This window comes from Perognathus longimembris, chromosome 24 (genome assembly GCF_023159225.1).
Source record: "Perognathus longimembris pacificus isolate PPM17 chromosome 24, ASM2315922v1, whole genome shotgun sequence".
Lineage (NCBI taxonomy): Eukaryota > Metazoa > Chordata > Mammalia > Rodentia > Heteromyidae > Perognathus > Perognathus longimembris.
Genome location: NC_063184.1, coordinates 29,280,998 through 29,296,446, shown reverse-complemented (window position 1 = coordinate 29,296,446; position 15,449 = coordinate 29,280,998). Strand labels below are relative to the sequence as shown.

Genomic DNA, 15,449 nt, shown 5'->3' with positions numbered 1-15,449 from the left:
TCTACTCCTATTTACTCTCTAAGCTTTAAGATTTTGCAAGGTTATATCTTACTTTTCTTTGCCTTACATGTTAACTGAGATGATCAATGTTCAAAAGTAGTAATTCAATGTTTGTATATATTTAATTAATATATGTCTCCAAAGTGGCATGCTTTGTAGAAATAAATTGGAATACAAAGTTATGAAACAACCCATGCTTTCTTATATAAAGTCAGAGGAGCTGCTATAGGTAAAGGTGGTCATGCACATAGCACAATAATAATACAGGGACTCAAGATTTCATTGGCAAAACTGTCTTCACTAGAAAATATGCCTGACTACCAAGAATTTTCTGTTTTCCAAATATACTAATGCAATGCGATTTTTAGGAGCTATGTTAGGTTCTAGGGTTTCTGTAATAAAGACCACAAGCGGAGTAACTTGCAGCAATAGAAAGGTGTTTTGGCGTAGCTCTGTAAGTAGCAAGTCTGAGATGAGCATTCTGAATCATCTCTTCGGGATTCTGAGGTCTGCTGTCATCCGTGGTGTTCCTTGCTTTGTCTGGGTAGAATTGGAATCTCTACCTTACCCTGGAGCTCTGTGGGTCTCGGCCTCCTCTTAGACAAAGAGCCTGCCCTCTTCCCTTGTGTCCTCATCTCAACTAATTATATCTGCAAATAACCTGTTTTCACCTTTTGTGTATTGGAGGTCAGGACTTTAAGGTGTCATTTTTGGAGCAACAATAATAAAGGTGTTGAAGCCAGGCACAGGTGGCTCACGCCAGGAGGCTGAGATCTGAGGATCATGGTTCCCAGACTCTTATCTACAATTAATCACCAAAGAGCTAGAATTGGCTTAAATGGTCAAACACCAGCCTTGAATAAAAAAGCCAAGTGAGAGTACAGACCCTGAGTTCAAACACCAATACCAGCATGGTATGACTAAATAAATAAACAAATAAACAAGGAAATTGAGAGAAAAACAATACATCTCCTATGGAACGTGCTTCTATTGTAAGCCGCTCAGGTTCTTGTCGTGTTCAGGAAGTCCTGTTAACCCAAGAGCAATAAAGTCTCAGTGTAAACTGTATGATAACCTAAACCTAGACAAAATGAGCGTGCACTCCTCATGTGATTGAAAATCACACAACACAGGAGTATCTACTGAAGCGTGATGTCACTGAACTACTGGGACAGCCCACTGGCTCTGAAGAGAAGCATTACACTTTTACACTAAGGGTCTTGGTGCCTCTTTCACTATTCCCAGAGCTCTGTTATTTTCAGACGTCAAGCCAACTAAAGTGCACAAACACACAGGTCTGTGTGGAGCAAAGCCTGCAGTGATGTGATGCTATACATGAATCAGCTGAGAAAATGTCTTCCGGCATAGAGATAGGAAGAAGAGGGAGGAAGTGCTCATTGGGTTCTTTAATCACAGGCTGAAGAAGGGTACCAAAGATCCCAGGCTTAGTCAGTCAAAGTTCAGTCATAATATTCAGTATCCATGTGTGGAAACAGAGCTAGGTAAATGGAGGGGATGGGTGAGGTTGAGGGAGGTGAGGGTTGGTGAAAGGGGTAAGAGGAAGTGATGAAAGAGATGACATCGATCAAGATGCATGGTATGCATAAACTGACAGGTTGAATTGTACTCCTTTGTACAACTACTTGGAGATCTATCTATCTATCTATCTATCTATCTATCTATCTATCTATCTATCTATCTATGCTCTCTATCTCAGTCACTGTTGCAGCTTCCCCCTGCTCTTCCAAAATGAGTCACATATCTCTCTTCTGCAATGGAGAAAATTTATGCTATGCAATAGTGCCATTTACCATTAACTTTGTGAGTTACTAAAGGCCAGACTCTATACCAGTCTTTCAGTCTGGCTTGCATCCTATGTCCACTGAGGAATACTCTCAGGAAATTGTCCTTGGGAATCTTAAGTGTGGGGGAAAAGACCCCCCACTAACGGATGGTTCAAGTTCCTGGCATCATCTGTTAGTGACGACGTTCGTAAGTGGGCACAAAGCAAGCCTTTTCTTCCAAATTAGTGCAAACACCGTCTTTAGTTTTAATGTGACCCACTGCAAATTCTGAGTTGGGGGTTCGGAGTGAGTGTGTGTGTGTGTGTGTGTGTGTGTGTGTGTGTGTGTGTGTTTCCAACTGAATGATGAGTGAGGTTTGTTCTGGTGCTGGAACCGATCTGATAATTTGACTCTTTTGACCTTGCCAGAGTGGAGCCAGTATTTCAGAAAGGAGGGTGAGGCTGAGGCTTATTACTTGAAGATAATGTCTTTCATAAAAGATGCAGAATCCAACTGTTTAGGAGGATGTCTCTCTCTCTCTATTTCCCACACAGCTGGTAAGAAATGAAGTCCCTCACTCTATTACTCTAATTGAATTCCAACTTGGGTAATTACACTATAATTAAATAAATTCTCCCCATAGTTTTAATTCCCTGACAAATAGTCCTAGTCAAACAGCTCCATTTCAGTCCCAGAAACACATCCCCACTACATTTCAGTGAGAAGTGGAATGATTTATATTTGGAAGATGTGTGTATGAAAAAACTTCACAGTTCATAACATATTTTAGGTATCACTCATGATTACATACGCTTTGCTCAGCATGAGATAACATTAATTTCTATTATAATCTTTCATCTGATTTCTCATATGCCTAGTGCCAAAGGAAATAAGACAGTTAATTAGCATTTCTAGTGTTCAGAACAATTTTGGATGAGTTAACCAGTGGCTTGTATCTACTTACTTTTTTTTAAGTTCAAAAGCACATTTCATTATCATGGGGGAGACGCCCCCGGGGGGGGGAATTATTGCTTCCCATTTTACAGATGAACCATGGAGGGACCCACAACTACAGAGGGGAGGAGCCGGCTGCTGTCAGAACTAAGCTTGCCCTGATCACTGGGTGTTCTTCTTTCCTTTCAAGCACTACCAAACACTGGGTCACCATCAATCACTAATGAGAAAATAAAGACCCGTACATTTGTGCCCCGTGTCACAGGTCATTAATTTGTAATAATTTATGATTTAGTCAGGGTTGGAGGCCTGATAATTGGGAGCGGATGTTGTCCTTGGATTACAAGGCGATGGAAGTCTTACCACAGACACATTGCTTTGTGTCTCTGTGTTGTAAGGACTGCTTAAATGTGATTCAGGGTGCCATAGGAGGGTTCAAATTTCAATTTTATTCTAATGGCCTTCCTTAAAAGGGGTGTAGATGGCTTTTAATAAGAGATATTAAAGGCAGCATCAAAATACTCACAAAAAGCAGCAGTAGCAAGGGTGTTATAACGATGCCCTGAAAGAAATAAAAGAGATAACGATCATTTATTGGCCTGGGAAGCAGGAGACTTTCTTTCACATTTAAAACTCTGATGCAGGCTATTCTTCTCACTTCTGCTTAAGAAAATCTAAGCCCCAGTCCCGGCTCTCCTGCCATCATCCGCTAGCATCTCCATGAAGACTATTAGTACTTGGATCACTAAAAGCACAGCCACCCATCTTCCTTAACTTGTCTTTCTTCTTTTAAGCTGAAGTTCCCTTCACCATTGCACAAGGAGTACGCCGACAGAAGCTGGTCGCTGGCAAGGGTCCTCACGCCAGGCTTTCAACTCTAACTTGGATAAAGTGCCCCTTTTTGAGAGAAGACAGGTGGTTTGTTCCCAGGTGGGGTTCTCTCCTGAGCAAAGACCATGTCAGCTGTGATGAATGAGATGTCGTGATTTTGTAATGCGACCTGACCTCCCCTAGGAAATGAGCCGGGATCTCAAAACTCATTTCACTTGATTAGACTCCCAGTCTCCATGGTAGAAGGAAAGTCTTTCATCTAATTCAGCCGCACAAGACCACCTCGGTCCCTCTGCCTCCCCCAGGCAGAATAGAGCAAAAGATTTGTTTTCCTCCATGACAGGGAACAGTTTGAGGCTGGTGCCAACGAGGCAGAATACAAGCTTTTAGGTTTCATGAAGGTAAATCTTTAAAACCGTGTGTTTGAGTGGGGAGTTAATGTGACGGGTTTCAGTTTAGAGCGCCAGAGGATTATTTGTCTCTCTTAATTCTCTCTCACACTTCATTATGATTTATACAAGACGAAGCAACTCCTAGTTTTATTAACACATTCTACTTGGAACTTTACATTTCTTAGGATCTGAGTGTGTGTGTGTGTGTGTGTGTGTGTGTGTGTGTGAGAGAGAGAGAGAGAGAGAGAGAGAGAGAGAGGAAATGAAGATCTGGCCATTGATATGGGAGCCATTCAACTTCAAGTCAAAACCTTTTTTCACACATTTATCAATAGAACAACAGCTAATACGTATGCAGTAGTTAGGCCACATAGTGTGCTAAGGACTTCACATGTGCTGTGCTATGCAGTCTTCAGGACAACGCTGTGATGTGGGTACTACTATGGTCCCTGAATACTAGGCAAGGAGGCCAGACCTCAGAAAGTGCAGAGCACAAAGTGGCCATGCCAGGGACCGAGGCTCCATCTCTGACTCCACAGCCGGTGCATTTGAATACTGTCAATAAAACCTTTGCCATCATAAGCTACTTCTTCAGTGCCATACGACTTACAAGAATAAACTAGAGAGGAGTTTCAGTTTTAGACTCGCAATGTCTTTTGTTTTTTTACTTGTGCTGGTCTTGGGGCTTAGAACTTAGGGCCTGGGCGCTGTCCCTGAGCTTTTTTGCTTAAGGCTAGTGCTCTACCACTTGAGCTACACAGCTCTACTTGTGGCTTTTTGATGGTTAATTGGAGAGGAGATCTCGCAGATTTTTCCTACCTGGATTGGCTGTGAACTATGATCCTCAGATTTCAACCTCCTGAGTAGTTAAGATTACAGATGGGAGGGAGCCAACAGTGCTTGGCTCTGGCTCACCATGCATGCCTTTTAATGGCATGAAACCGACTGAGGAATAAATCATCATGTGATGTGGATGGTGTTTTTTTTTTCAGTCAAGTTTTTGCAAATATTAAAAGTAAAAAAGGGTGAACTGAAAACTTTAATTCTGCTAGTAATAACCACTGGAGCTGAAAAGTCAGATAGTAAATATTATTTTCTCTTGGATTTGTAAATGTCTCAAGTCACAAAGTAATGCGTTCATTGTCTCCTGAAGAAAACCTTTCAGGAGATCCATTTACACCTCTGATGGAATGACAGTGTGAACACATTCCAGTGTCGCATCTGAGGCACTGAGATGTAGTCGCATATTATATATAATACACACCAACCGGAAATCCCAAACAAAATGAATTCTCAGCAATGAGTAAAATGAGTTCTCAGCAATAAATTTTTTTTAAAAGGCAACAGTGAAGTGCCCTGATTATGTTTTTGGTAGGAAACATTATCGAGAAGTTTTGTGGGAACAACCATGATGGTCAGATACTTAAAGTGACTTCAGGTACCATTCACAGGCTATTGCCTTTCCTTGTTGTTTTTTAATTGTAAAGGTGATGTACAGGGGAGTTACATAAGTAAAGAAATGAGTACAATCCTTGCCGAGCAGTGTTACCCTTCTCCCCAATTCCCCACCCCCCAAATTGGAAAGTTCATTCCTAACACAACACAGTGTATCAGTGTTGCTGTGACTCACCCTCTGTTCTTGGTCTCGCCATTTCAGTGATTCCCCTTCCCGTCCCCCAATCAGATAAACTTATATACAGCACAGGTATCGGGATCAGAAACAGTGACAATTAACTCCGTTTTCACAGGATGACAGGAGGGAGCTTTGCTAGGGACGATGGCTCCTTCCTCTGAAGTGAGAGTCTCTCTGCCTACCAGCTTCACATCCTGGCTGGGCGGCTGGGTAGTGGCCAGGAACCCTCCAGACAGCAAACTGCCTTTCTCCTGAGGCACGCAAGGGCCTGACAGCACGGCACTCAAGCTTTCTCACGATGACCTCAAATCGCTAACATGGCTGCCTCGTCTTCCTTTGGAGAGTCTCCTCTTCCTGCCTTTTACCTGAGTTCTTACGTGGTGTAAGTCTTTGCCTCTCTGGCTCTATCTTCTAGATATCCTTTGAGAGTAGTGCTGACGTTAGCACTTCGGACCCTCACGCTAAGAGTCCTGTAGGCCCCGAGCCCTCAGTCCTTCTCACGGCCCCTCTTAGGGAGGACAAGAAAGAGGCCTGTGTGCCCTGTCAGCATTGTCCCGGAGCACTGCCTAAAGGACTGTTACGCTACCTAAAGGGATATTCCTTTCTTTGGCTTCTATTGACTGTTGGCTAAGAAACAGGCGCTACAAATTCACATTAACATACGGAAATGTTTATCCTGCGGGAAACATGGCCATAAAGACCATAGTTTTATTGACCTATAGCAGAAAAACTCGACTTTCCAAATGAAACTAGAATTTCTAGACAAAACTAGAGTTTCATCTCTAGCAAATGTACTCAATATGGTTTTCTGATGGCCTGTCTCACCTTCCTATCTGTAATCTTCTCAGAACCAACTTTACCATCTTGCAGGTTTCCCTCACTACTCATTAAAGCAAATGTTTGGCATGTATCCATTTAATATACGCTTTTAACTTCTTGAAAATCCAGCTCTGACTTCTTTCCTCTGAGCCTTGTACTTACGCCAATACAAAGATTACTTGACATTTTTTATGTCAGCTAAAACTCCCCCATCCTCCCAGTGTCTTTGCCTTTTGCCCTGTGTGTCTAACATGCAGTGAGATCTTGAAAAGTTGGAAAAAGTTTAACAATTTCTTCTAAAAACGAAATTATGCCAAACCAATATGTAATGACAGGTGTTGATTAAAAAGAATCCTAGACAATAAATCATAAAAGGGTGGTATGAGGGAGTTTTCAAGACACCTAAAGTTAAACAAACCACGCAACCGAATATAATATTTTTTTAAAAGCATGGACGCCTAGATCTATGGCAGAGTAAACCTCAAAGAAATAGAGACACGTTAAAAACTTCAGGAAGGGCAATGAATAGATAGTGTGAGTATAGGTGAGCTAGAACCTCTTCCCTCCTCCTCTGTACGCTTTAAACCTGGGTCTTCACCAAGTGCCTTCATGTGCCCCGTGAAACATTTGCCGTGTGTTTGTAGGTGAAGGGGAGTGGATGCCCTAGCAGCTGACAGCACTCAGTTTGTTTCCTAGGTGTGGTGGACTAGAGTCAAGACTGACTGTTGCCCGAGACTGTGAGACCCACTGGAGCTGAATTCCGCTGGTCTCTGAAATCATCCAACTCCTCCTCTTCAGCCTGAGACCAGGCTGGCTGAAGTGGGTAACTTTTGTTTCCTGGGTGGCATTTCTGACAGGAGGAGAATACACTGACGGGCTGACATCTGCTCTCCTGGAACACAGCTGCACGGAAGCAATGCTGATGACACAACTTCTGGATGTGCAAAGCTAAGGACCTGGTTTTGGCCTATCGTGACTCCATTAGCAATATCACCTGGTAAGGCCTTACAATATGAGAACCTGGCTCATTCTACCTAAATATTACATTAGGGCAAACAAAATGTTATTTAGTGCTAGGTATAAGCCAGATATCATAATCCAAAAGAGAGCCCTGACTCTGTGGTCCACCCCCATCTCTTCCTCTCTAACCTCAACACCTCCATGAGGATATACCTCCACCTACCATCTTAGTCTTAAAACATAACCCTTTCAGACCAACATTAAGACTTTTATACATATATTCATATTAAACATGATCCTATTACACTTTTATTATTTTACTTATAGTATTTTTATTTATCATGATTTATATTACATATGAACATATGTATTTTTTTGTTATTATTTGATTTATACGTTTACTTATTATATTTATTATTGTTTTATTTCAATCTGCCATTGGCAGATCCAACACATACTGTACAGGCCTCTTAGTCCTGAGGCACACTGGTGAGTGAAAGGTACACAACCCATGTCCTCAAAGCTTTTAGAAAACACAGACGAGCACTCACAATACAATGCGGAGCATTCAAGATGAAAACCTCAGGGAACGAGAGAATATTCAACAGGGAGGGTGGAGCGGTAAGGATGATAATGTAGTGTAAAAATAATTCTGAGTTTGGTTAAGAGACTAAAGAGGGAAATCATGGCGAAGAAGGCTAATTAGGAGACTGTTCAGTCGATACTCAAGGGGGTCTTGATGGTGGAGGTGAGCTAAGGCGATCAAATCTTAGTGGTCAGGACAGACACAAAGGGTGAAAGAAGAACTGTAAAGAGGGACTGGACGGTAAGTCATGGAGCTGATTAAACGTAAAGACAGTCACTTTTCTGAAGGTTGTGGTTTGTTATTACAGAGCCACTTACTGGGGCCCAGCAGCATTGAGGGTGAACAGATTCATTTTTTGGAGGAAGATGATACGTTTGAGGTAGCTGGTTGTATGAGATGGAGCCTCAGAGTGGTCAATAATATGGCTGAGTGAGTTTACCATATGGTTGGTGGTTTAGTGCTACAGAGAAGAGAAGAAATTAAGGAATATACAATTTTGGCTCACAATCACCACAGACACGGGGAAATCAATTTCAATCGATGACTTAATGTGGAAGTTAAGCTGGAGTGGGCTGAGAAAGAAGTCAAGAAAGAAAGAGTATGAACAACTTTTAAGACATTGAATTGCAACGAAGATGAGAGAGAAACAGCAGGAATTTTACAGGAATGGTGTGAAGAACAAACAGGAAGAAAACACGCCCTTTGCTCCCCAGATTCTATTTCTGCTTCTATTTGTATTATTGCTTCTATTTTTATTTGATTACATCAACATTCCTTTAAAAGATCATTGAGAGCCAGGCGCTGGTGGCTCACACCTGTAATCCTAGCTACTCAAGAGACTGAGACCCGAGGACCATGGTTTAAAGCCAGGCTAGGCAGTAAAGTCCATGAGATTCTGCTCTCCAATTAATCACCAAAAAGCTGGAGGTGGAGTCAGGGTTCAAGTGGTAGAACACTAGGCTTGAGCAAAAAAAAAGCTCACGGACAGTGCCCAGTCCCTGAGTTCAAGCCCCAGGACTAGAAAAAGAATAACTGAGAACAAAGGATAGTCAGCGTCTGCTCAAAAATATATACTAAGCTAGAGGTGTGGCTCAAATAACAAAACACCTGCACCTGCCTAGCAAGCATGAAGCCATGAAAAAAAAAAAAAAAAAAACCAAAACCCTAAAACACAAGACACTGTCTTCCAACAAAGCACTTTCCAATAGATCAACCCAGTCCAGGCAGCGTTGACAGTCTAAACATAGAAACCATCAAGCTCATTGAAACTCCCATCACCAAGCTAATATCCTCATACAAAGAAATGATTGCCAGACAGCCATGTGTATGACAAGAAATACTTTTCTCTAATGCTCCTTGGAGATGATTATTCAAATAAGTAAAATTCTAACCAACTAAAAGGTCTCCTAAGCGATAGTTTATTTCTTTTTTTAAAATAGGACAGTCCCCTAAATGTCTTTTTTGAAATCTATACCCTCACTAGAGTCGTGTGGTCTAAGAGCCAACAGCACAGGAATGATCAGAGTTGCCAATTCCCAGACGTAACCCAGCACAATATATCGTAATCTGCCTTTTAGCAAGATCTCCAGGGAAGCTACAGGCACATTGCAATTCAGGATGGGCAGGTTTAGACACCAGAGCAGAGCCTCATAAATGCTTCCTGTGTGGGGCTAATTATTTCAGGCTTTGCGGGCCATACTGCTGTCCCACCCCCAGGAGCCACCAGGGACAACAGGTGAGCAAATGCGCATGCCCACAGTTGCCCCAAGGGCGATTATGGTTGGCAGGTCTCAGCTTCACAACAGGGCTTTCAATTAACAACTAGAACAGAGTGTAACACACTTTGGTTTTTTAGTAACTTGACTTTCAGTGAACCTACACTAGCTTCTAAATATCATCCCCATGTTCCTTTGTAACTCCTTAGAAGCCACTGTGTAACCAATCTTTACTTTTTCTCCAGACTGACATATTAGCCGTTATACTTAGTGCCACCTGCTCATCCATAGCTGCTGATTCTGCACCTTTTCTGTGTGATCTGTTGAAGACACTGATCCAGTCATCTCAAATGTTCACTTTCTAAGGGCTCTATGAACTAATCTACCCATGCCAACAAGTTGAGTCGGTTTATCTTAGTTCTACTTTCCCATCTATTACTTACTTCACTTTTTTCTAATCTGATGACAGTTCTTACCAAAGTTGACAAAGCAAGGGGAAAGGAGTGAGCGGGGAAGTGAGGAGCTGACCAGCAGGTACAATGAGCGCATCACAGGGACCTAGCTGTAAGCTCAGGGACTGGGGACTTTTGCTTTCCCAAGGCAGTCGTGGGAACTGGCTCACCTGCGGTACACAGAAACCGTGTGTGAATGCACAGCTCTCGTAAAACACAAGAGGATGATTCTATAGTGCCCAGTAGTGGACCAGCGTTCCAGTGGTCTGCACCTTACACAGACGAGCCCGTGGCATTTATTTCATGATCGAGAAGCATAGCTTCAAGGGATACCAAATGTCACAACAAGAGCTGACATTTATTAAAGCCTATCATATACTGAAACTGTCCTAAGTGCTTTTCATACATTATCAAACTTTAAGTCATGTAAACAGAGTAACCCAATTTCTGTAAGAGAGAAAACAAAGATCATGGCTAAGCTGTAGGAAGTTTGAGCAGGCAGAATTCAGGAAAATAACAACTACAGCTGTCTGATAAGTGCCTGACTTAACAAATGTTACGTCGCACCAATGGACGAATGAATGAATGTATGTCTAAACAGGCCTCCCCCAGGGAGCAACATCTCCATCAAATGAGACATACTTCCTGAAATGCTTTCAGACCCTTATATTTAATAATAGAAACCAGCTAACATTTCTTGAATGTCTACAATACATGGATCAAAGGTTGTTCTATGCTTTTTGTGTGTATTGAAAGTCATTCAGTCTTCAAACAGATCTATGACAACATTTGCAGATGAGACAACTCAAACAGACAGACAGAAGCATTTTTACAGAAATCTCAAGCAACAGAAAAAGAACGGGAAGCAGGCCACGCGTTCTTATTTGAGGATCCACGCGTGGTCTCTATCATTGTTTTTATATACTGGTTAAGAGTCCCCAGAGGATTAGGGAAATCAAGGAACTTAAGCTGACAGGAGAGAATTTGCTCTCTTCTCATATAAAACATGAAACTGAGGCTCAAGGAGGGGGTATTCTAAATCACAGCTTCAAGGTCAGTAGAAGCCTAAGGCCTCACACCGATGTGCCTCGTATTCCACACTGTTATTTCTGAAGCCATGCAACATCCTACAAACATAGAGAAGACTTGAAATCAAGAATAGTCTTTTGGACTATTATCATGCACATAGGCAAATAAGGAAGAAAGGTAGGTAGGACAGAAGGAAGGAAGGAAGGAAGGAAGGAAGGAAGGAAGGAAGGAAGGAAGGAAGGAAGGAAAAAAAGAAAGGAGGGAAAGAGAAAAAAGAAAATTAAAACCGACAAGAAACAACAATTTAAGAAAGATCTCCTCTTTCCACCAAATAGGATTCCACCCCCGCCCCGGCACACAAGCCCATGTATCAATGGTAAGACTACGCAAGAATATTTTCTGCAAAATATTGCAAAAGAGAGTTAGATGTACAGAAGACGGCGTGGAGGGCCAGTATGAAGGCCAATGAAGAAAGAAGTAAAGAGGTAAAGAAATGACTCGTGGGAGACCTGAGACAGGAGCTTGTCATTCAAGCCTCTGAGTGTTAAAAAGAATGTGTGGAGCAATTAGAAATTGATTTCTTTTAAAATAAGACATCCCAAATAACAGTTTAATCAAAACAGGTGTTCAGAGTCATACAGGGCCTTTAACACAAACAAGACGAAAACCAGATGGCCTGCGCGTGCACTGGGGGCTGGGGGGCTGGGTGAGGCACAGTCCCCCGCTTGTTTTCGGTGAGGCCGCGAGACGGCACAGTCTGCCGTGAGCCCTGGCCGCGGCGATCGATACCGAGTGTGAGATGGACAAATGCATGGAGACGGCTGGACTCCACTTGTCTTGTCTCATATATCGATGGTGTGATTTGCTCCGGTTGTTATAAATATTCCTTAGCCAGACTGTTCCTACAGCTTAAGAAACTGGTCCTGAAGGTGGATGCGGCGAGGCAAGAAAGACTGGCACTCCCTGTGAGCGTGACTGGCCCCCATTCTCTCCTCTCTGCAAGGCAAAGAGGATGGGGAACTCAGGCTGCCTTGTGGGAGCTGCTTCTTTCTTTACCCATCACCAACACCAACTGTAAATCAGTTTGCACTTTTAATAACATTTAAAAAATAAATACCTAGGGGTGGGAGAAGGAAGATGCGATATTGGAGAGTAAGATACTTGGAGACGATCCTGGGCTCTCAGACCCCACGGCTACCAAAAGCCTGGCCCAGGTCGTGGAGGCAGAAGGCAGAGCAAGATAGGGGCAGAAACGCGGCGTCTTGGTCTGTAAGAACTAGTGAATGTGCTTGGGACATGGTATGATCATTGAATGGTTTTGGTAAAAAGAGGTGAGCCAGGAATAGAATAAGTAAATCAGTGAACTGATTTACTTTTTTTTTTCCTTTTTGAGTACTTAGGCTTTTATCTCCCAAATTCCAGTAGTGAATTGTTAAAAACGATACTGGTTCATTTTGTACAATTACAGAACTAATTCCCCTTCATGGTTTGGTAAAGACTCATCCTAACACAGTTGCTTCAGGACCTTGTTAACTACTGGATACTGTAAATAAGGATTTTGTAATCAGAAATGGCTGTGGCGATATTCACAGCAGACATTTATTCTTAGGTGGGCTCTGCTAAGTATTTCAGAATCTTTGGAACTTGGACATGCCAGAGAGCAAGTCAATGAATGTAACTAAGAGTCTTTAAGGAAGTTGAAAATTCTATGTCCACATAACTTTTTCTATTTCCCCAGTAGAGGGCACCTCCTACACACTCTGACAGTTAGGACACCAAAATCTATGCATTCCACATCAATAAGATCGGCTATTATGTTTAAATTAAAGCAATATGGTATGCTAGTTTAAGTGGAATTTCACTACAAGGTAGCTATAAAATATCATGGGATTTTAAATATGTCGTTAGGAATTGAGTAAATAATTAGCATGCATGATTAATATAATAGCAAGAAATTTAAAAGGCCACAGTGATGGAATTATTAGTAACTGAGATAAAAGGGAAACAGTAATTTTTAATTGAATTTCATTATATCTGAGTTCCAAATGTAAGCAATGTAAAAGTATACTTTTATTTTTTAATTAAAAAAAAACACAAGTTGGACATACATAAACATTTGAAGGCATAATGAATACCTTTGGTATTATAAACCTTGGGGCTCATTCTTTGTTTTTGTCTTTTGAAATAGGGTCCTGCTATGTAGCTGAGGCTGACCTAGAACTTGCTATCTATCCCAGAGTAGCTTCAAACTCATGATGCTCCTGCCTCTACCCCCCACGTGCTGAGATTAAAGGCATTGTACCACCACAGTCAGGCTGGCTCAGACTACGTTCTACCAGTGTTATTTTAGTGGTATCAGACATTTAAAATGGAACTGTACATATATGTTTATATATACAGTGGTGTAAATTCTACAGTACATCACATTACCACATAGTATACACTGTTTCGTAGTTGGACACAGTGTAACATGTTCTTGTTCATTCACTCACTCAATGCTTACTTACTGAGCAACTGGTACCGCCATAGTCAAGTGTACACACGGACCAACTTCTCTGCCTTGTTAATCTTACGAGTTGTGTAACCTATCGCCAGGCCTCACGGGAAGAAAAGCCTACGGTGGGTAGTGTGTGTCTCATAATACTTGTACTCTTTTTAGTTAGAAAATTAGCCTTGGTTTTTATTACAAGAAAAAACAAAATGGCTAATAATTGGAATACTCAACCCTGGCCAATCCTAGACAAAATAGGAGAATGTCAATAGGGAAAAAAAAAGGAGTTGTTTGGAAAAGTACAAAATGAAGAGAGACATTTTCTGGCATTCTACTCAAAGCAGAGACCTTAACAGTTTCTTAAGACTCCTTTAAGAAGTGGGACAAACAAACCAAAAATCAGAAAAAAACAAAAACAAAAACCCACCAGCATCATTCACTTCTCCACCCACATATCCGCCCCTGGCTCCCCCAGCCGGCCAGGCTTCGTGAATTATTCAAGTCTTCTGTTTTCTCAGGACAGTCCTGTTACGTGTGGTGCTTTGCACATAGCTTTTTCTTTCTTTCTTCACTCTATTTGTTGGTTCTCTTTCCATATGAAGATGTCAAAGTATATCACATTTTTTATTAGACGTATAGCATTTTATTCATTGCTAATCCTTCACAACTCTAACTCAAAAAGTGACTCTATAGTTATCCATGAAATGCACATGATCTATGCAAATTGTGCTGATGGTATAAGCTATGAAGACTTAGGATTGAGGGACTTCAATAAGCAGCCTGAAGATTACTTTTAATTAACTACAAAACAACAGATTAAAAAACAAAAGGAAGAAGCATCTGTTTGGGATTGAAAAACTTACCAATAGCGCTATTAAATCATAGGAAACACATACAACAATCTTCCAAAAAGTGTCTCTGTTGTGATCCACATCCACTATTGCATTTTTTACGAGAAAATATTTATAATAACTTTGTTATACACCATTCTTTTTTAGAATACTACTGAAATATTTCAATTAAATATGCAAGGGTTCACTTATTTCATTCACAGCACTGCTTAAGCAACTCACCTATTTCAGTGCCATATTTGAATGGTAATGTGGTCAATATAATTTTTAAATTTATTTTTTAAAATTTATGCAAAATAAAGGGCAGGGCACTAGGTGGTGCTGTGGGACCTTTCAGACAAACCATTGCTCCTAGTGTTCTAGGCTTGACAAATCAGCTGGTTGTATATACTTAAATGTGCATGACATATTTTATATGGATAACCTAATATTGTGTATGTAATATGAATAACACAATGCAAAAGTAAAGTTTTAATAGATGCCCTCTTTGAGAAAAAAAAAACTCTCCTAATTCCACCTGCTAAGTGGTGAAAAAAATCCTTTAATAAATTCATTTTTTAGGCGTGCTCCTTAATCCAGTATTATTTCCCTTTGAATTTTAAAGCAATCTCTCATATTCTAAGTAGGAAAATTAGCAATTACTTATTCTTATCAAAGAGTTGCCTATTTGGTGATTTCTTACATCACAGAATACATTGTATGTATTGGTATATACATCTTGTATATTCTTGGATTTTATTTTACCCTTTTCCCAGAGGTGATTGCTTGTTGCACATTTGCTCATTCAAATGCTGACAGCCGTCAGTCGGCACGCAAGGTAAAATATGAGTTGGGCCATTGGAAAGATAACAGAGATGGGCCCAGCTTAGAAAACACAGAATGTATGCATTCAAATTAAAATGAACACACACACACACACACACACACACACACACACACACACACACACACA

General features: G+C 41.1%; 1 protein-coding gene across 4 annotated transcripts in view; it reads right to left on the bottom strand.

The window, feature by feature from the left end:
• Positions 1–15,449, bottom strand: part of Slc10a7 (solute carrier family 10 member 7) — a 146,528-nt gene that overhangs the window by 33,808 nt on the left and 97,271 nt on the right. For all 4 annotated transcript variants that reach the window (XR_007209057.1, XM_048333800.1, XM_048333802.1 and 1 more), the window contains one exon: positions 3,265–3,300. Coding sequence is in view for 3 of the 4 variants with exons in the window: in XM_048333800.1 (XP_048189757.1) it covers positions 3,265–3,300 (36 nt within the window). In the remaining variant the exon portion in view is untranslated. The remainder of the gene's footprint in view (positions 1–3,264; positions 3,301–15,449) is intronic.